At 51.8% G+C, this 21636-nt stretch overlaps 3 protein-coding genes and 1 long non-coding RNA gene across 6 annotated transcripts; 1 reads left to right on the top strand and 3 right to left on the bottom strand.

Annotated features, from left to right (window-relative positions):
* Positions 1–7: 7 nt before the first annotated feature.
* On the bottom strand, positions 8–11175 carry slc25a10a (solute carrier family 25 member 10a). Its single transcript, XM_088600249.1, has 11 exons — positions 10659–11175; positions 8131–8250; positions 6028–6142; positions 5896–5944; positions 4515–4556; positions 3646–3689; positions 3367–3437; positions 2767–2859; positions 2576–2653; positions 2269–2325; positions 8–2006 (listed from the first exon to the last, which is right to left on the bottom strand). The coding sequence occupies exons 1-11, from the start codon at positions 10746–10748 to the stop codon at positions 1905–1907; spliced, it is 861 nt and encodes a 286-aa protein (XP_088456375.1). The 5' UTR covers positions 10749–11175; the 3' UTR covers positions 8–1904.
* A 2276-nt stretch (positions 11176–13451) lies between these two features.
* mrpl12 (mitochondrial ribosomal protein L12) lies at positions 13452–16766 on the bottom strand. Of its 2 annotated transcripts, none has more exons than XM_088600253.1 (5): positions 16571–16766; positions 15035–15224; positions 14579–14650; positions 14023–14160; positions 13452–13906 (listed from the first exon to the last, which is right to left on the bottom strand). In XM_088600253.1, exons 1-5 carry the CDS (start codon positions 16627–16629, stop codon positions 13790–13792), a joined length of 576 nt encoding a protein of 191 aa, XP_088456379.1. In that variant the 5' UTR covers positions 16630–16766; the 3' UTR covers positions 13452–13789. The 2 variants fall into 2 exon arrangements, with proteins under 2 accessions (XP_088456379.1, XP_088456378.1); XM_088600252.1 differs by lacking the exon at positions 16571–16766 and adding an exon at positions 16211–16449.
* A 7-nt stretch (positions 16767–16773) lies between these two features.
* LOC148652949 (methyltransferase-like 26 B) lies at positions 16774–21634 on the top strand. Of its 2 annotated transcripts, XM_088600250.1 has the most exons (6): positions 16774–17733; positions 17975–18137; positions 18396–18455; positions 19038–19105; positions 20033–20111; positions 21377–21634. In XM_088600250.1, exons 1-6 carry the CDS (start codon positions 17534–17536, stop codon positions 21422–21424), a joined length of 618 nt encoding a protein of 205 aa, XP_088456376.1. In that variant the 5' UTR covers positions 16774–17533; the 3' UTR covers positions 21425–21634. The 2 variants fall into 2 exon arrangements, with proteins under 2 accessions (XP_088456376.1, XP_088456377.1); XM_088600251.1 differs by lacking the exon at positions 18396–18455.
* Positions 19412–20136, bottom strand: LOC148652950 (uncharacterized). Its single transcript, XR_015925490.1, has 2 exons — positions 20017–20136; positions 19412–19601 (listed from the first exon to the last, which is right to left on the bottom strand). It is a non-coding gene; the product is annotated as an uncharacterized LOC148652950 (long non-coding RNA).
* Positions 21635–21636: the final 2 nt, after the last annotated feature.

A 21636-nucleotide genomic window follows, 5' to 3' on the forward strand; every position in this document is an offset into this window, starting at 1 on the left:
TCACACAGACATTCGAAGTGTTTTATTTCATTTCCAAAAATCAAGGTTTGTTTCTTTTCTATAATACAAAAGAAAAAACAAAAACAATGACAGCACATGAAAATGACAGCATTATTCTCATCTGCTTGTGTCCCACAATCACAGCTGTTTCTGGACTCACTTCCAGAACAACTCTGTGCCCATAATTTTTCAGAAAAAGATCCCACAGTTAGATATACTGGCTCACAATCAATATTTAAGAAATCACTCCTGGTCAATCTGAGCCTGTGGTCCTCCTGCAGTTTGGAGGAGCTTAAAATAAGCTCTTGGCTATTTTGCTTGGATGTTTTCTAAATTGACGTATAATTCACATCGATAAGACTTTTGCAGTTGCTCAGAGTTGAGACCACTTCCTGGTATCTCTAAACCCAAGCTCACTGGTCTATATGTCCACTGTGTGCATTTGTCTGTGTGCAAAAATATCTAAAATATCTTATAATTCTATTCTGTGAGTTTCAGTCATTCATAACCAGGGTTTCTGTCCCTGGAATGTCCACAGTTGGTCAGAGTCACCCCTGCCCACACTGCACACAGAACAGACTCTGTGCTTGAAGAACTCTCCTCGTTTTTCCAGTTACACAAGTGTTCTAAAAGCACAAAATTTACCAATCCAGTGGTCTAGTGCCAAACCCAGTATTATGGAAACTAGGATATTGCAACAGCACCAGAATTAAAGCATGAAATGAGCCCCTGTAGAAACAAGTCTGAGAAGAGGCACTGTTCTCCTCTCGAGACGCTGGGTCAGGTTCCTGCTGAATAAGTCTGGACTGTACTGCAATAAGTGCTCAAGTGTCACACAGTGCTCCGTCATAGTGTCACACTCCTCTTTCTAGAAGTAGTGCAGCCTAAATAAGCATCAAGGAACACTGGAGCTCATGTCTACAAACCACCTGCATTAGCTCGTACTTCTGAGTGAATGGCCTTCCACTTTTACCCAGCGCAAGTCACACACAGATACTTTCACCTACCGTTGAGATGCAGCTGAACACTGCACCCTGCTGGACATGTCAATTAATGATGAGAATGATTTTCAAACCTGAAAAAAAATTATATACTCTGTCTCCTAAAGATTCAGATGCATGGAGGAGCAAAACTCTAAACTTGCATTGAGAACAAATCTGTTTTTAAGACTGAGCTTTCTAGGTATGTTTACAAAACAGTTCCAATACAATACACTAAACAATATAACTATAACCCAGTGTTTCCTCTAAACCTTTCAGTTTTAAAGAACAACAGAAATGCTGCGTCCAACTACCTAATGATCTACCTTGGCCTCAGTCCCAGTGAAAGCCCAAGCAGGAGCCAAATTAAAGCTCATCGTCACCACTAGAGAAGAGCCGGTTTTACAAAGGACTGTGACTGTGGCTACAGGGATAAGAACAGGGCAGTGTGCTCCAGACTTGCGCCTCCCTGCAGGTGCAGAGCCGAATACCGGCACCTTGACTCCTACAGGAGTTAATTCACCGCCTGCCTGCCATCATGCCTGTGGCTCCAGTCACACACAGCACAGGAAATATAGAGCCTTGTTTCAGACACAACAGCCCCATATTCATGTCTGCAGCTGCATCCATTTTTAAATGATAGAGAAACATCTACCAAGGCCTACAGCACTTGCAGAAAGTTGGGGATTTTGTCTATGAAACAAAGTCTTCCAGCTCACTCCTGGGTCATTTATGAAACACGTGGAGGAACTATCTCGCATGTCAGAGTTTGTGCTCCCCTGTCTAGTAACACAGCCATCTCTCGAGGGCAATAATCACACTGCCTGGTGGTGGCGCTCATATCCCGGCGGCAGTGAGGAGGAGATAGTGGCAGTGGAGGGGGAGGGGGGGTCCAGCAGTCTAGAGTCAGAGGTGAGAGGTCACTCAGGCGATGACAATGATGCCGAAGTTCTTACGCAGTTGCTCCAGGAAGACGAAGGTCAGCACAGTGTGAGGGACCAATCGGATCGCAGCTGGAACGAAGCCCTGCGACGGGATTGGAGGAGAACAGTCACTGCTCGGTCATGCCGCCCAGCATGCCGAGACGCTCTAACTGGCACCCGTTTCAGGCTGGGGTGTACAAGGCAACACCAGATACTGCCCCATTTTACACTCATGTTACTGTACGCAAAGATACAAAGGCAGTTGTCTAAAGAGTAATGGCGGCCTTGCACTGACAGAAAATCACGGTTTCTTGTCGCTCACTAGGTCTCCCTCTGATGCCAATGACCCTGATCGGGACCGTTACCTTGTAGAAAGCCAGGGGCCCCAGCCTCGCCGTCTCCATCACACAGTGCATCACTCCCTGCAACACAGAGCACAGTGACCCTCAGCACATCTCTTTCCGCTGCCCTGCCGGGGATACAGCCCATTCACATGCAAGACCTACAACCCTGACCACACGGTCACCCCAATCTCAGACAGCAGGTGGCGCTTGAGCCTGAAAACCTGCTGCCCCACCCCCCCCTAATTTGAGCAGTACTGCAGACAACACAGGTCATACATAAAAAAAAATGTCTTTGGGATTCATTTTCACATTTCCTTGCTCTCCTCACCCTGTATTCCCCCTTGGAGTTCATCAGTCTGGTCTTCATCACGTCCAGAGGCTGGCAGAGGAACGTGGCACAGCCACCCTGCACAGGAGAGACAGGAACGTGGTTGAGAGATCAAAGACCAGCATCGCAAGAAGAGGACTGGCTGGGGGGCAGAACTCTGAAATGGAGTTGCTGGCAGAGGTCGGGCTCACCGCAATAAAGCTGGCCAGGAAGTGAGTGAAGATGTTGTCTGAGAGGAGGCCGGTGCCCAGGACCAGCTGCTTGGCCTGGTCATAGCAGGACAACTAGAAAACACAGAAGACAGCACACAGACACATGAGACAGGGGATCAGTTCAACTGGCCGTCTGAAGAGAAGAAAATAATGCCCGTTTCTGGAAGCACTTTACAAAAAGCTTCCAGAAGCACTTCATTTAAAAAAGGCAAAAAAATTTAGTCATTTCATTTTAATACGGACACTAGAAGTCTACTTCTACTTATTTTCATGTAGGTTTATTGGGGTCTGAAGCACATAACTGAAGCTGAAGTCAAGTAATTCCTTCTTGTATCCTGTGGTTCGTGTCTCACTGTTCATTCTGGAGCAATCCGCTGGTTTGACCATCAGAAACGTCAAGGAGCCTGGATACTTTGATCAGGTCCTCTCGTAGTCTTTTCTATTCAAGACGTTCCTTCTCGACCAGGAACACACATGTACACATGTAAAAATCTCCTCATCACTTAGCTTCTATCAGCCAAACGGGCTCGATGGGTCCAGTGTGACTTTGCTTGGTCTCTCGGAGCAGCAGACACCTACCTGCCCCACTGTGACCAGAGCTCCCCTGCTGGAGGCCATGGTAGCTCCAGAGAACAGCTTCCTCAGCCCCTCTGTACAGACAAGAGCAGAGATGGGCTGAGACGCCAGGCAGCCCCTCAGTGTGCATCCAGACATGCTGTTCCCCAGGCCGCCAGCTACCCCTCTTCAGGCCCCTGTCTCCACACGCTGCAGTCCAGCTCCCACCCAGACTAGGCCACTGCTCACACCCCACACAGCCAACCAGCTTCACCCCCACCCCAGTCTTCACACCTCCCTTACCTTCCCGCCAGACTCGGAACATCCCGTCCAGGGCGTGGGCATAGCTGGGAGACAGAGAGACAGGACCTTTTAGACCACAGGGGCACCAGCGCTCAGCCGCAGCGAGGAACAGGCAGAGGAGCGCCGGTCCACAGCCCTGTCCCCATTGCGCCGCAAGCCAGCGTATCACACTGGAAAGCCTCAGGCTCATTAGTAAAAGAAACATTTCTCCATTTTCAGTGCGGTAGGAAGGGACATGCCTGATACAGCCAAGGCTGAACACCACTGGACCTCCTTCCGCTTCCACTGGCCTCCCCTCCTCCCACCACTGCTTGCTGGTGACGAATCCTTTCGTCCTTTAACTGGTGTTCAGAGGCAAAAACCAGCCTCCTACATTGCTAGGCAACACGACACCAAGCTCCACCATTGGCTGCTTCAGGGTCACATGAGAGTGACATCATCAAGACAGAAGAAGTTTTACTTGACGTGTTTCTATGCAACTCATTTTAAGATGAGATCACCACCTCTGCTGCCTCTTGGTTACTCTTTAACTTCAGAGGACACAGCATGATGCTTGACAGAAATAAGTCTAGTTTTTTCCCCATTTGCAACCTGCCTTATGTTAAGGTCTCATTTAATTTATATATACTCAACTGCAAAATCCCCCAGCTCTTGTTTCTGTCTCTGGACAGGTCTTGGATGTGGAGACCTGCTCCCAGGTCATGCAGAGATGCTGGCAAGTGTCTGCTGTCACTCCCTGAACAACAAACGGACTGACTGAGGAGGGACTGAAAAGCAGCTCTTTGTCTTTAGCAGTTTGGGTGTCTTTAGTTGTTAAACTGGTCTTGACCTGGCTCAGAGGCTGGTGTTTGGGGGATAAGAACACTTACTTTCTCCTCAGGTGTGCAGGAAGTTTAACATCATTCTGCATTCTGGAAAAAGAAGAAACAACAGTTAAACTTCACAAAATGTGGTCAGAACCAGCACAAAAATCTCTGTTTAAATTAATCACAGATGTTGACATTTTAGAAAAGTTATGTCACATAATTTCAGAAAGTTTGCATGGGTGCAGTTCTATGTGTGATTTCTTCAGCATGCTGTACTACAGCGGGCACTGCTGGGGACAGCCTCAGGGACCACACGGGTGGCCTAGCGTGGGGTAACACTGACATCTTGTGGAGCAGAGCTGAACTACATCTGTAGTGCTATTTGCTGACAGTGTATTATTGACCATGTTCTTCCACTGCTAAATCCTCTCTGTCCCCAGAATACACGGCAGCAGTAGGCAGACCTGACATCTGCAATGTCCACTGTAAACAATTGGGACCCAGTCTGTGCATGATATTTCTACAAGCACCCCAGAGCTCCCAGAGCTCACACAGGGGTTAGTGGCCCCACACTGCTCCTCTGTTCATGAAGCAGACAGGTCTGCTGGACTGGTAATGATGGAAAAACACCAGGAGCCCTTCAGGGTGTGCGTCTCCTCCTCTCAGCCCAGCCCTGTGCAGTTCTGTCTGGCGAGGCCGAGGCAGCCCAGACGAGCTCCAGGTGACGGCTGGACAGGGGCTCTTTTGCACGTCTGTGAATCATTTATATCTGTTCTTCAAGAAATGCAATGTGTGAATTGAAGCTCCTGCATGAATTATGGCACTGAATGGTGAAACAAATGTATGGGATTATCCAGGTGATGGTGGAGGTGGGGAAGGGTCAGCAGAGTTTCTTGATGGATCTGAGCCAGACTGGACCTGCTGCAGCTCAGTTCACAAGCAGACTTCTCCTCGCGAGTCACTCCGATCAGCCCTGGAGCCCCTCTGCTGCTCTTCCCAGCTCGAGTGGTTCACAGCCACGTGTCAAGTGCCAGACTGAAAGCAGCACTAGAGCAACAATGAATCACCCTGCTTAATCGGTGACAGCTGCACCCTCCCTCTGACCACATGCCCAGCTGAAGCAAACAGAGCAATTAAACCTGTCTGCAAGATGCTGTGCAGAGCCCTGCTGGCAGACGGACAGCCCGCAAGGCCAGAGCCCACACACAGCACTGCTGGCCTCTGGTCCACCGCCTGCTCCAGGAACAGGCGAGAGGACGTACTCACAACTAACACAACTCAAGACACTTGGACAGTTGATCCCTCAGCTAAAATTCACTGTTCATATAACATGTTTCCTGTCAGAACAGTGACCATCACTGCGTATTGTGTGTGACGCAGGGACCTGTGGTCTGGCACAGCCCCCGAGTCCCAGGCTCCCTCTACGTCGTCCCAGGTGCCCTACCTGACGTTGACCATGTCTGCAGGCGTGCCGATGAAGCCTCCAGTGAATCCTGCAGGGGAAGAGATGAGTGAGACCCCCTGCAGTCTGGCCGAGCGCCTGCATGATGCACAGTTACACTAGGGGGCGCTGTACCTCCAAAGGCTCCCAGCAGCACTTTCTGGTAGAAGGGAAGAGGGCCCTGGCTCCCACTGCACACCCAGTCTCGCACAGTCTCGTAGATGGCAAACCGTGTCAGGGAGTAGGTCATCTGGAGGGAGTGAGAGAGCAGGAAGCACCAAATCAGCAGCCATTCCCACTGCATCCCTGCTGCAACAGCCAGGCACGATTTCAGCACACAGGCCGATGGCAGCAGTTCCGTTATGCTGTGCCCACTTCCCACCACAAGAGGGAGACATTCCACAGTACAATGAACAGACAGCCAACAGCTGGAAGAGGCCACTGCAGCTGTGCTGCGCCACACACCCAGGTGTGTCTCAGTCTCCACCAAGCTGCCGCCCCTGAGCGGAGAGCCACAGGCTCTGCAAGTAAGCAGAGAGACAGGTGCGTGTGGGAGAGGACAAATCTGCGATGCAGATGATAAGATAAGATAACAAGTAATAGGTTTATTCCATGCTGAAAAAAAGAAGAAAGAAAACAACGTTTCGGCCGTGAGCCATTCCTCACACCTGAAGAAGGCTCCACGGCCGAAACGTTGTGTTTTCTTTCTTCTTTTTTCAGCATGGAATAAACCTATTACTTGTTCCTAAGATAAGATCACTTTATTGGCCATATACAAGTTCTTGCATTAGGAAATTGTCTTTTCGCAGCCCCCAGCTTGCTCTCCATGAGACACAGAAAGGGACAGAAGCCTGGGGTCAGAGCGCAGGGTCAGCCATTGTACAGCACCCCTGGAGCAGTTGGGGTGAAGGGCCTTGCTCAGGGGCCCAACGGAAAAGGATTCCTCTGCCAGCTGCAGGATTTGAACTGGCAGCAATCCAGCCACAGGCACAGATCCTTAGCCACAGAGCCACTCCTCCGACCCGATGATGATCACGCCAACAGGAAGCAAATTCCATTAAGCACTTTTCGCCATGTAAGTGTATTGCATTTTTTGAAACAGCATAAACAAGCTCTAAGTGTAAAATATTCATAAACCAAACCTTCAAATGCCTTCTAGAAAATCTAAAGCTTGCATGCTGTGATAAATGTAGCACAGCAGCCAAGGGTTTGTAGCTGTGGCCCTTCTCTGGCAGGGCTGTGGCTCACTGGCGACACCTCCTGGCCACGAGCAGCACTGCCTGCTCACACAGATCAGTGCTTCCCTGCCTCTTGACCGACACAGACAAGCATGCGGCATTCCTGTGAAAATGTTCTTCATCTTAGTTCATCTGCTCTATTGCATTAGAGTTCAATCAATAGTTTACACTCCAAAATAGGAAGTGGCATCAATTCACGTCTAAACTGTCTCTCCGGGGTTTAGTGCTCTCGCCTGCTGCGTGTTGGATGACATCTGGAATACAGACCCTATCCCTGATGCACACTGCCTGAGCTCCAGGCCCAGAACCAGAGGCTTGCTCAGTGGAAACAAGTGCACCCGAGCAGAGGGGATTGTTCAGCTGTCCCACAGCACTTCTGAGCCCTATATAAACAGCAGCCTTCTAAATGAACACCTGCATGATGGGTAAATAGCAGTCTAGCAGATCCTATTGGGTTTGTCTGCTCCTCTTTGTGCTTGATGTTGTGAGATATATATATATATCATCTCTGCATCAGAGCTACTCACTTCAGAATAGCTGGGATCTGAACATCACGAGACCCCAAACACACACTCTCTCACTGCACTCCGCTGCCAGGCCAGCTGACACGATCACAAACCTGCCATCTTTCCAAACTAAGAGAGAAACAAAGAGAGGGGGGGGCTACACACTCCGGGAGAGACACAGAAACAACGTGAGCAGAATCCCAGGGGTGGAGGGGGAAGGTACAGGTGTGGGAGGAGAGAAACTCAGGACAAACAATTACTGACTGCTGGGAAACAGGAGAGCAGCTCAGAGCGAGCGGATTAATACTCTGAGCTGCTTTCCCACAGGAGCAAAATCTGTCCGACTGGCCGCACTGCTGCTCCAACGGTGGTGATGCTTTGTTGGAAATGCTTGCGTCTCCGCCTCTCTGCGCCCCCAGTTCTCCTGTGGGGGTTCACGTCGTGAACGAGCCCTACAGCTGCAGCCCTGAGGGGAAGAGCCCCGAGACACACACCTGCCTGCAGAGCGAGGCGGTGAGGCCGTTGTACAGAGCCAGGACGCCATCCTGGCGGATCACATGCAGCGCCATGCCCGTCATCCGCATCTTCACTTCCTGCTGCGTCTGCAGGTGCACCTGTGGGCACAGCAAGCGGGCGGGGCGTTACTGCGGAAAATATGCACAGGCCTGTAGAGCTCAGAAGGAGAAGCAGGTCATAGCTCAAGCACAAACGGAATAACCCCAGCTCTGTGCCACGCAGCAGGACAGCGGCACACCTGGCGTTTCTTCTCACGGCTCTTTTTAAAAGCCATCGCCACCAGTTTGCTGCTTTCCTGCTGTCAAAGCCTGTATACTGAGCGACAAGCCTTCTCACTTCGAGCTGCAGCTATTCACAAAGTCCTTGACAGAAAAACCCCAAATCTTTGTAACAGGTGCATTTTATGGAACAGGTATGCACGCAGGGCAGTAGAGTGTGTCATCAGCACTGAAGCCTGTAAAATCTGGGCTCATGCCTTGCACCAGGTTTATGGCGCCTGTCTTGTCGGATTGTGTCCCATTTCTCTGGCAGAGCCTGGACAAGCATGTGCCTGTTTACTGGTTTCTGATGCTACATGTCATTCCAGCTCATCCCACACACGGTAATGGGCTCAAGTCTGTCCAGCAGGCAGTCCGTAGCATGGCTGGTGCAGTCTGGCTCCCTCCAGTCACTGAAAGCACAGTTCTACAGCAACTCGACTCTCCTGCCCAGACCAGCACACCTGGGCCTCCTCAGCGCTCATTCGAGGTGTCTGAGGCTGGAGGTCTCTGGGCCACAGCCTGGCACTGGGAGGCGATGTCCTGCCAGGCTGAAGACTGCTGGCTGTGAACTCCGGTCCTCACCAGGCTAGACAATCACCTCCTCACCTGAACCTAATCAGCTCTGGCTGGCAAGGGGATTGAGAGCTTTCCGGATATATTCCACACCTAAAAGCCCAACTAATTCTAGCCAGAGGAACACAGATCATTGCACCTTTTGCATTTTTTTAAATTGTGGTACTTTCAGGCACTTCAAATGTGCTAAATGTAAACAACAAATGCCATGAATATTTTAATGTTGAAACCTGAAGGTGATAAATTATAGCTGAGCTGACTTAGTTACCCCAGTATCAGTGGTTGGGTTGCTGTACAGGCTGGCAGTAACAAAGACTCTGTCCCTTTAAGCCCTGCGTCTCAGCCAGCCTGCATGTGATTCAGCAAACTGTCTGCTTGCCTCAGCTCCTACCCAAGTAGGACAAAGTTCACTTTTACGAGTGCAGTGGCCCCATTCACTTCCATTCTCTTCTGCGCCCCCTGTCTCCAAGCCAGAGTTCAGCACTTGTTCCAGTGGCCACTTGGTCACTGAGAGGCCAGACTGCCCTGCAGTCCAGTTAACCCCGCTCCTGCCCTGGCCTGCCCTCAGACCCCATGCACACGTGGTGGACAGTCTTACAGGTCTGCTGGCCAGTACCCCAGCAGATTGAAGCAGGAAGAGCAGACCCGAGCCCTGCACCCAGGACTGCAGGAGGGAAGCACTACTCCTCTGGCCAGCGGCTCAGGCCCACAGGAACACAGCCTCTCCCACACAAGCCACTGGTCTGACCACCGGGACAGTCTGCTGCAGTGCCCACAGACACCTTCCTGTTGCCAAGCACAAGGCTGGCGCCACCTGGCACGGCCCGGTGGTCCGAGGGATCGGAGATCAGGATTCCCTGGGAAAGGGGCAGAGAGACAGCCGGAGGCATTCAGCTCTGGGAGTCTCCCAGCTGGACTGGGGCTCCTTACAGACTAAATATCGCCATGGAGACAGGAGCCGGCCGCCTGGCCTTGCGCAGGGTTCGAGCTGAAGATCTGTGCCCTGATTGCACTGCTGGGGCAATCTATAATACCCCAAGGGCAGGAGGACACTCATTTAACACATCGGTTCTCTGTGCAAGGGCAAGAGCAGAAGCACACAGCAGTGGCTATTAAACACTCTGGAGACAGGTCTATCCCAATCACTTCAGCGGAGAGCACCTTGCGACATCACTGCACTTGTTGCAGAGTCTGTGTGCATTCGGCTATGACCTTCCCCGCACAGCCAGATGACTGCAGGCCTCGTTAGCGCCACTGGGTAACTTGGGCACACCAGTCTGGTCCGTCCCTGATGCACGTTCATAGCCCCCAGAAGAATCACGGATTTTATCGTTAAGGGGGAAGGAATATCGGCTCATGTCACACCGAGAGACGGCAGTTAACTACATTACTGCTGTGAGAGCGCCTGTGTTGCGTCCGCAGCCGGGAAACGGATCCTGCAACGTTGCACCCGCGAGACACGTCACTACAGGAGCAGCCCTGGCTTCGAACCCGGGCAGAGGCCGCGCGAGCGACAGCAGGCCGCACAGGAGGGCACGAGGACGCGGAGCCGGCCGGACAGGGGTGCTGGCGGGGACGCTATGCGGGCACGCCGGGGCAGCGGCCCTGCGGACCCCGGGCCGGACCCGCGGACGGGCGAGCTCTCGCTCAGACAGGCGGCGCCGCTGCGTTACCTTCAGAAGGTCCAGAGGGTGGGTGCAGCACGCAGCCCCACAGGAGGCCAGGCCCCCGAAATACCACCTGGACACCCTCTTTTCAGCCATGGCGAGTCCTCCTCCGGCGTTCTCTCTTTCTCCGTTGAGCTGGGCTTGAAAGGGCGGACCTGCGCTCGCTCGGCAGCGCTGCGCACACTGTAATTAATAACCTCCTGTAGTTAATCTTCAAACCTCCTCTGACTGGCTTGATGTCCCCCAGCCCGCACAGAAAACAGCATGTTTGAACTCGGAATCAGTTCGGCAAGCGCAGGGAGAAAACACGCACGCAAACAGCCCAGCTCAGCCAATCTGGCAGCAGGCTCAGGAACTGCCTCCCCGGTGCAGATCCACCCCAATCAAAGGCTGTCCGGATTACAATGTATTCCCTCTGTGCCTGAGAACCCAGCACGTCTCTCTCCTTTCTGTCTCCCGCATTGTATCGCTTCAGCCGTGCAGCGAGCCGGAGGTACACTCAGCGCAGCCCCCTCGGCCCGCCCCTCGCTCTTAAAGAGACACGCAGCTGAAATCACCAGAGAGCCATCGGCTCTCTCCCTCGCTACTGAGGGACAAAAGCCCTGCGCAGCGACCCCTCCCCTCCCCCTTTAAAAAGCTTTAGCCCCATGCTTTCCAAATCCTCCCTGGCACGTCTCTCCAGGGCAGCGGGTTCACGCTCATTGTTCAGGGAAACACTGTAACCGCGCCTCGACTCAGACGTTTATTCAGGATCCGTGTGAAGCTGCATTCCTATCTTGCCTGTTGTGCGGAGGCACGTTAGCGTTTTGTCAGGAAAGGAAATGTATAATAGTGCTGTGCAGTCAGAGCCGGGGGAGCTGCAGACTCTCCTCTCCTGGGCTTCAGGGGTGACCTGAAATCATTCTGTCCCTTGCTTTTCTCCTCCGCTGGGCAGAGGAGAGCGCTGGGAAAGCCACAGGCATGACAGGGTGAGACTGGGGCTTGAGGGTAAGGTCGGACTGGAATGGACCGCTGCCCTTGGCCCACATTGGGGTCCTGTCCACTGCTGCACCGGTCCCACCAGCTGTGCAGCACAGACACATGGAAGATCTGATCCGGGGAAGCTGCGGGACCAGGACACCAGGCAGCACTGGAGCACAAGAGAGAAACTCTGTCCCCCCAGACCACAGCACTGGAGCAAGAGAGAGACTCTGTCCCCCCAGACCACAGCACTGGAGCACGAGAGAGACTCTGTCCCCCCAGACCACAGCACTGGAGCACAAGAGAGACTCTGTCCCTGCAGACTGCAGCACTGGAGCACGAGAAACTCTGTCCCCCCAGACCACAGCACTGGAGCACGAGAGAGACTCTGTCCCTGCAGACTGCAGCACTGGAGCACGAGAGAGACTCTGTCCCCCCAGACCACAGCACTGGAGCACGAGAGAGACTCTGTCCCTGCAGACTGCAGCACTGGAGCACGAGAGAGACTCTGTCCCCCCAGACCACAGCACTGGAGCACAAGAGAGACTCTGTCCCCCCAGACCACAGCACTGGAGCACGAGAGAAACTCTGTCCCCCCAGACCACAGCACTGGAGCACGAGAGAGACTGTCCCCCCAGACCACAGCACTGGAGCACGGGAGAGACTCTGTCCCTGCAGACTGCAGCACTGGAGCACGAGAGAAACTCTGTCCCCCCAGACCACAGCACTGGAGCACAAGAGAGACTCTGTCCCCCCAGACCACAGCACTGGAGCACGAGAGAAACTCTGTCACCCCAGACCACAGCACTGGAGCACGAGAGAGACTCTGTCCCCCCAGACCACAGCACTGGAGCACGAGAGTCTCTTCACCCCACCAGACCCCCAGCCTGCAACACTGCTGGGGATCGCTTAGCCAGACCAGTAGGAACGGCAGGAGCTGAAGCCAGCATACTGGTCCTCAGGACACAAAGCACATTCCCGTCTCCTTCTGCGGAAAACTGCCAAGTCATCTGAACCAGGAAGTGGGGAGCTGAAGAGGATGGCCCAGGAGAGAAGTGCCAAGTCACTGCCCTTAGGAAGAAAGCCTCCTAAACCTGTCCTCCTTTTCAGTGCTGCGATTGCTCAACCACAGCCCGTCCGTAAACGACCCGAGATCCAGCCGCTTCCCCCTCGGCGACTCCTGATCCCCCCCGCCTATGAGGACACGTTCAGGCAAACACAAAAACGCTTATTACACACCAACTTCAAGTCTTGAAGTTCACTTGATGGGTTTTCTATTTGGACATAAATATTGGTACAACAGGCAACAGGTGCTGCCGTCTGAGGTTCAGCCTGCCGAAAATAACTGTCTGCTGCACTACGCCCCCTGTGGATAGATGGCACGGTACACTCACAGAAACACGCTTCTTTCACAATCACACCCAACAGCAACGATAGGGAGAACCCATCCTTCGGCACTGGCCATCAAACAAGGGGGGGGGATCTCAAGAACACCTGCTGCAACCCCCCCACATTCCAGCGCTGCTTCTCTCCCTGCAGATATTTCCACACTGGAAACAGCAGAACAGCAGGGACCAGGCATCCAGGGAAGAGACGAACAAGCTGGTGGAGATGAGTTCCCACCCCTAGGCGGGCAGGGCAGGGGTACAGACCCGCGGCACGCAGAGGGTGACACAGGGGGCCCTGCACAGGACACTCTGGGACCCAGTTTCCTCGTTGACAAGCCATCCACGTGCTTTAATTAAGGCCTAATGGTACAGTTTGCCCACAGGGAAAAACTGGATATTCAGGAGATATCAAAATTGTTTATTGCGACTCAGATGCAGTTTCTACCACAAATAATAAAAAGCTTCAATTTTTATTGTTTTAATATCATGATGAAAACCCGACCAGGCGATTCCAGCACAGATGAAAGATGTATCCTGTAACGACTCGGATCCCGACGTCCCGCCGGCAGCGGCTCTGCTCTCCCTCCGGGGCAGCGGAGCAGCAGCTGAGCTCTGCTGCCGGGGAGTCGGGCAGATGGTCCGACGGGCAGCGTCCGCGGATTCAGTCCCGAGACACAGGCGGGCCCGCGCGCTGCCCACAGCCCGGGCAGAGACAAGTGGAGTTCAAGGCAAGACTCTTGTAAAATAAAAAAAAAAGAACCAAGAACAAACAACGACAAGGGTGCAGCTCTACTCCAAGACAACGGTGCCTCCCGCCGCCTCCAGCGCCGCCTTCATCTTCTCGGCCTCGTCCTTGGACACGTTGGTCTTGATCTCCTGAGGCAGAGACTCCACCAGCTTCTTCGCCTGTGGGCACCGAGAGGGAGGCATGAGGGAGAGGAAGCACAAGCGACCTCAGGACAGGAAGGAAGAGGCAGAGGGGAGTGACACGCCCCCCCCCCCCTTGGACGCTGGGGTCATACCTGGACCAGGTTGAGTCCCTGGATGCAGTTCTTCACCTCCTTAATGAGCTTCACCTTCTCTGCAGCCTTCAGCTCTGTTAGCTTCACCGTGAAGTGGGTTTTCTCCTTCTTCACTGGGGCAGCCTCCTCTTCCACTGCCTGGAGCAGACACAGGTCACACAGACATCGTTCAGAGCTGGAGCCTGAGCTGCACTAATGCAATGAGAACTCAGTCCAGCAGCATGGAGCAGTGCTGCAGAGCTCAGCACTAGTAACTGGAAGGCTGTGGGTTCAGATCCCAGATGGGGCTCTGCTGTAGTACCCTGAAGCAAGGCCCTTCGGTATAAAAGGGCACAGAGACCAACATTTAAATTACCAGAACGAAAACATGCAAGGACAGTGAAACTCACTCTTAGACCAGAACATCCAGTTCGAATCCTCAGTGGCTTTAGACCTGGAATCTGTACTAATTTACACCAATTAAGCCATTAGTAGCTCAGAAATGGAGGTAAAGAGGGGATGGACGGACAAGGTCTCCAAAACTTGTGTTTGTGTGTGTGTGTGTGGGGGGGGTTACCTGAGGCACAGGAGCTGCTGCTGCCATGGCGCCCACTGGCATCATGCCCACATCCTGGATGTTCAGGGTTTTCTACAGGAGGAGAAACACCAGTCAGTCAACACAGTGGCTACAACCAGACGATCACTCTCCCGACTATAAAAAAACTAAAGGCTTGGAAATGTTTAAGACTGTTTTCCACACATGATGTGGTGAGCTGTGGGAGCAGAGCTGCTCCACCCAGAACACTAAGAAAGCAAGCAGAAACAGAGTCAGACTGCTTAGGCCCTCTGTGAAAGCTGTGTGTTGCGATCACTGGGGAGAGGCTGTTATAAAACTGTACAAGATCACCTGGAAAGCTGAGAGAATCGGAGGCTGGCATCACTGCGCTGGGGGAGAGCAGGGCTGAGTGTGGCCACTGCTGCGTCCTGCCGGCCAGCTGCCCTGCCCCGTGCAGAACCCCCTCTCCCCACCCACCTTGAGCAGCTCGTTGAGGTCGGACACCTCCAGCAGCGTCAGCCCAGCGATGTCGTTGACCAGCTGCTGGATTTTGGGGGAGTACTGCTTTGGGGCGTCATCGAGCAGAGGGGCCGCCAGGGCGTCGGAGCCGCTGGGAGAGCTGGTCTTCAGTCTCCGCAGAGCGCAGAAGGTCGGCAGCGCCTGTTGACTGGCACATGGCAACAGCAGAGGACTCAGCGCACAGGGCCATGGACACACCCCCCCTGGCCTGTACCAGTCAAGGCCACCTAATAACCCCCCTCTCTGAACTGGCTCCATCACTCTGCTCTCCTCCCCACTGAGACCTGGTGTGTGGGGAGCGGACTGGCGCATCATCCAGGTGGGGCTGCACACTGGTGCTGGTGGAGGGGATCCCCATTACCTGTAAGGAGCTTTGAGTGGAGGGTCCAGAAAAGCGCTATATAAGCGTAAGGAATAATTATTAAATTATTAAGTACAGCTCCAGTCGGCCCGCCCAGTCCAACACCTGCTCAGGCAGGGGGCTGACATACATCCTCAAGGGCCACAATGCAAAATCTACACATCAGCAGCGTCTGCGGAAGTGAGGAGAGACATTACATTGGTCCAGTTCAGGGTGGACCAGCTGAGTTCAAATCTAATCCACAGATCCTGAAGCAGCTGATTCCAGAGAGCCGTATAAAATCCCGCAGGACTGAGGACCAAATAACACAACAGCCGGTGTTGTAGCACAGAGCAGTTACACCAGACCCTCTGACAGGAACTGACCACAGGGCACCTCGTAAACAACTACAATCACATGCCCGCTGATACCCGAGATACCTGTCTGCGACAAACATTTTAAGGGGGATTTCGAAATGCTGAGCACGTTTTTTTAATATGAAGTAGATTTATTTAGCTCCCACATGAGAGTTTATTACAGCAAGGGCTCTAATCCCTGCAGGAAGAGACCCCTCACAGCACGGAGGATCTGTGACCGGTGTCACGAAACCTCCGCAGCTCAATGCTAGTTTTCCCCCGCGGTATTCGCGAGTGTTTAAAGGTGCATCTTAGTATGCCGACTCCATGACACTAGTGCAAAACGTGTCGACCTTCTCCTTCCTTAATATTTCAGCACCTTTTACAGCAGCCGGTCCCAGGAGCCTGTCGGATTCACAGCCGGGTGACAGGACTGACCTTGGCTCCGCTCGATACGGATTTCGGCCGTGAATCCAAATTCTGCCTCCATCACTTCTGACCATAACGTCTCGTCGGACACCTGATCACCCGGTTACGGAAAGGAGACTTCTTACAACCAGATATTCCCACAGCGAAACTAAACTACCCCCCACCGCCCAGCTTTGATGACCGCTGCTCTAGGGACAAACCCCACTGAGGGATACGGCACGGCCCGAGCGGAACCCGGCACAGACCCGTCTGCATCTTATTCCCCGACGTGCAATCTGTCCTTGAAGGCACTTCACGGGCTGCAGCACTCCGGTTACAAAAAGATGCCGTAACCGGCCGAACCCCGGACCGGTACCGGTCGGCGCCCACCTGTACGTCTGCGAGGCCAGCCGCAGCGCAGTTCTGAGGCAGTGCCTGCTTCGGTACATCTCGGCTCTCACTCGGGTAAAGAAATGTGCGTCTCAGATCCTTCTGTTTAAGATTGCAGCCGCGTCCAGCTCTACCGCTACTTCCAGCCCCGTCTCAAAAGCACATGGCGTCCTCCACTCTCCCTGACCTACCCACAATGCACCGCCCGTCTTCAAACTTTATTAACAAACACCACCGTGCACACAGACGGGGTGGACGGAAGGGGATTGGAATATTGCTACGTGCAAGTTAATCCCTGTGTTACCTTTCCACACACTCGATTACTCGATTAACGCAGTTCACGAGCTCCAGACAAGGCTGCTGTATTCTTCAGTAATGTGAAAATGTGTATGACAGTATAAGGGCTCAAAGTCACCAGCCCCTTCGTTGATCTTCACCAAGTGCTGTGCCCTCTGCATTGGTGCTTAAATAATGCAACACGGTGCAACAGTTGTGAGTCAGGGGTGCACAACCCCTGCAGGTCTCATAGTTCTCCTTACATTTCCAGCTCCTAAAGAACTGGGAGGTGCCTCATCTGCCCAGTTAAGCTGATGAGCGGATCAGTTGAGTAGTTAAGAGCTCAGGTGGAACAAAGGCACTGCAGACACTAAGGCCCTGCGAGACTGGAGCTGAGCCCCCTGCCTTCTGAAGTCAAGTTCTGCAGTATCACCCTGCTCAGTCCAATATTAATGCTTTGCTGGTGGTCACTAATACCGCAGTGAGAAACCCGACGCGTTGACGCTGAGCCCAGGGTTCCTCGCACGTGCAGCCACGTCACGTTGAGCCCTGAGCTCGTGCCAGCTGTGTGCCAGGCCCGTGACAGGGCGGGGGGCAGGGCAGCAGGAATCCTCTTAGTGCAGTACTTCCCCAGAAGCCACACTCGGCTCCCCGGAGAAGCTCGCTGCCTCCCTGCTGCCGTGGACCATGCTGCTGTCTCCCGCGGCCGAGCGGAACAAGGACAGGCTGCTGGCCGGCCTGCGCACGCTGCTGGGGGAACGCTGCCACCACCCGCTGTTCGCCCTGGAGCTGGGCTCGGGCACCGGCCAGCACGTCGTGCACTTCGCCCAGGACCTGCCCCTCGTCACCTGGCAGCCATCGGACATCAGTGCGGAGTCCCGGCAGAGGTAACGTGCTGTTTCCACAGCACCAGTCCTCACTTCCGATCGGTGTCGATTTGAGCTTTGGGAATAAGATAACAGCAGCACTGATAGTAGTATCGCTAGCCGTGCGTGCTCTTTGTTTTGAACTGTTTATGCAGTATTTCTAGAGCATTTCCGCACGAGATAGCAGAGCAGAATAGAACATGCATTAGGCCTTGCAGTGTGTATGGACTCCTGCAGTGTCAGTTTGGTATTATTCCTGCAGCATCAGATCCTACATCTCAGCCACCCAGGTGAAGAACGTGCTGCAGCCTGTGCACCTGGATGCTGGGGAGCCCTGGGAGAGGTGGGCTGGGCTGCCCAGGGGGGCCTGTGATATCATCCTGAGCATCAACATGCTGCACTTCTGTGCCTTCAGCACTATTGAGGTACAACACCCCCCTCCACACAGAGCTGTGGTCGTTGCTGCACTGAGCTACCTGTCTAGTGAGTCTAAGTTTTAAACCCACTGTGAATAGACTGTTCATAAGGAAGCTAGAGTAACAGCTCAGCAACACTGAGAGGTAATGCAGAGCTGAGTAGAAGCCTGCAGACATGTAGGTGAACTCCACCCCAGAGCTGCAGCAGAGGGGAGGCGTCTCGGGTTCTGACTGTGTGTCTCTGTGTCTCTGTGTCTCTGTGCACAGGGAGTGTTTAAAGGGTCGGGACACTTGCTGAAAGCCAGGGGACTGCTGATGACCTTCGGGGTATGTGTGCGCCAGGGGTGGGAGCTGACTGCTAACTGTTAGACACTTTCATGTAAGGAGCTGCGCCAGCATGCGTAGGCTGCAAAGGAACAAGTAAAGGATTATTTTATACTGAAAAGAGAGGAAAAGAAACACAACGATTCGGCCTGACACCTGAAGTAGACTCCACAGCCAAATAAACCTTTACTTGTCCATTATTAGACATTTTGTACAATTGGGTCTCCACGAAGGATGTCTGTCTTCTTTTAGCTAAGTAGATTATTTTAGAGAAAACATTTTATGAGGTTTAAGACTCCAACAAGTTTTTAATTTATGGGTTTAATTAGCCTGTTTCTTCTGTAGCCTTCTTCTTTTCTTCTGTATTATAAAACGCCTTTTATTTATTTCGAATTCAGTACACCAGCTTATCCCTAATCTGCTTAGCCATCTAATTTAAAATGAGCCCTGAAGACACCTAGATGAGTCTCAGCACAGGGTGTGAAGGTGATGCACGCAGGAGTGTTGCTGTTGCACATGCGGCTCTGTGACTGCGCAGGTCTGCTGCAATGACATCGTTAACCCACCCCACTGTTCCCCTCGCAGCCCTACGCCATCAACGGCATCATCATCCCCGACAGCAACGTCCAGCTGGACCGCAGCCTGCAAGAGCGGTATGACATCACACTCACGCCCACTCGCCCTGTCTGTGAGTCTAGGGGCTTTAGAGGAGATGCAGCAGATACCTTATGACTCTGCTGTACCATTTCTAACACAGAGGCTCTTGTGATCTATACAAAGAACAGTGGAAGTTTCACACTTCATTAATTCGATGGTTTTGCAACTTCTTTTCCATGCAATTGCATCTGTTGTCAGGTATTTCTGGGGATGTGACCCACAGTTTAGGATACATAGATATACAATGTCCTACAAAAGTACTGGGACAGTGAACTTCCCATGAAAAACACATGACTGATAAGTATAACTCCTCTGTATTTTATTTTCAAATAATAAAGTCAATTCATTTCTACTCTCTTGGGTCAATTAAACAAATTGATAGTGCCGAGCCTCTGTTTGGAGGAGCAAAAGTGTTGGGACAGTTGTCTCCTGTTGGTCAGATCCTGTGAACATCCGATCATCCTGTCCCATTTTGACTTCAGTGTTTGCAGTCTGAAGATGGAAAGTGAAAATGAAAACCAAAATTTTGTGTTAAAGAAAAAACTGAACCTGAAAGAAAATATCTATCATAGCCACAGCACACCAGAAAGGAGCCAAAGGTATGATTACCAACAGGCAAGACTGGGTCAGCCAAGAAAAACCTCTTATTAATATTAAATCATTTATATTAATTTCCTAATCACAAATACAAATTGGCTGATTGTAAAGCAAAAGCATGTTTTGCCTGTGCTCCTCCGATATGGGTGAGGGAATCCCCCTGGTGCTTCAGGAGGCTTCTCAGGGCACAAGGCTGAAGGCTGCTGTGTCCTTCCCTGGATAGTAATGGGCTGCAGGGTCTACCTGTGCACTGAGGACCCCAGCCCTGTGTGGATTTGCAAAGCCCCTATGACCAGAAGCAGCTCCTCACCCATGATTCTCTGCAGGAATCCTGACTGGGGGCTGCCCGATATCGACGTCCTGCGCCAGCTGGCCTTCGAGAATGGACTGCGCCTGGAGAGGATGGTGAGTAAAATACGGGCACTTTCATTCATCCCCGACTGTCACCCAGGGCCCTGGCTGGTGGTGTTCAGTGTTCTCTCCCAGAGAAAAGGCTATACAACCCCTCAGACCTCCCTGCCCATACCTCCATTCCTAGAGGAAAGACAAAGCAGCACCCACAGACACATGTAGAAACGGGACCAAAATCTTAAGTTGAACTTCTCCCTCTCACTAATAGGGCTCTATAAAAAACAATCGAAACCAGCCAGCCATTCCCTTGGTAAGATGGGGATCAGGAATTCGTCCTTTAAGGACAAGGGACTTCTTGGTGGCTCTTTGCTGAGGTCCGCTTAAAGACCTAATTAAGACCTTAAAGAACTAATTAATGATGCCTGGCTTTAAAGAGCTGAACTGTGCTGTGCACGTGTAGGACAGGATTGGATGAGGTCCCATTGCCATCATTATTTTTTTCTCACTAAATGAGCTGAGGTTTCAGATTACATAGTGTTTAGTTTGTAACAAGAGGAACGGACGAGCTACAGGAGCAAGAGAACAGGCAGGGAGGGCAGGGCTGCTGGGATTATGGTGATCTCTTTTGTGAAGCTTCAGTCTCCTCTCCTGGAGGGCAGGCAGGGAGGGGCTGGGGCCATATGGCAGTTGAAGGCTACAGGAAGAATTATTGGCTGTTTCTGCGGTTTTTGGGTGTGCAAATTGTGCCGTGTAGGAGCTTGTCCTGCTCACCAGTCACTGTAATGACTAAGGTAATGTGATTTACATGTGAATAAGGACAGGTTGTGCAGCAGAAATGCTGCAACGTGATCTGCATGCAGAGTTAACAAGTAAAAATGTGTCTATTTTTGTATATCATGTTCTGCAGAAGACATTTCACCACATAAATGTTCCAACGTGATCTGCAAACAAGTAGTGTTTGTTGGCAAAACCATCCTGAAGTTGAGAGTGATATTTCTATTGGATTAAGAGAGATGTATTCACAAGCTTGCTTGTTTACATATGTAATAGGGTCGTGTCATGTCCCTGGAAGTTTTGTTGCCTCATTTTGAATCACAGAATATAGTGCTGCGCATGCCTGGAAATTTAATCTATTTTGTGATGTAAATTGAAAGTTTACACATTACTGTGTACTGTACATTTTACATTTATTGTGGTTTGAAATGCACTCTTCAATGCCAATTCTTTCTAACCCCAAAATATAAGAATAGTTTTTGCTGTTCCCCTTTAAAAATAAAGTCAACAAAATGTGAATTCTGATGGAGCTTTTTTCATTCCAGATGGAGATGCCAGAAAGCAACAAATGTCTGGTTTTCAGAAAAATTTGATTTGAAAACTGACACCCAGAGTCCCCCTGGTGGGGTGTTGGATCAGCTATAGCTCTTGACTCTTTTTTACAGAAATTCTCATTAAATAGGACTCCTAATTACAAAGATTTTGAGTGCGTCCCTGTTTTTCGTCTCATGAAAATAAGGTGTAGAGAATATTATGTTGTACCCTGAAAATTAAACCTCAAATTAATAAAATATGTATTTCCAGG

The sequence above is a fragment of the Lepisosteus platostomus genome, chromosome 11 (genome assembly GCF_059453375.1).
Source record: "Lepisosteus platostomus isolate fLepPlt1 chromosome 11, fLepPlt1.hap1, whole genome shotgun sequence".
Taxonomy (NCBI): Eukaryota; Metazoa; Chordata; class Actinopteri; order Semionotiformes; family Lepisosteidae; genus Lepisosteus; species Lepisosteus platostomus.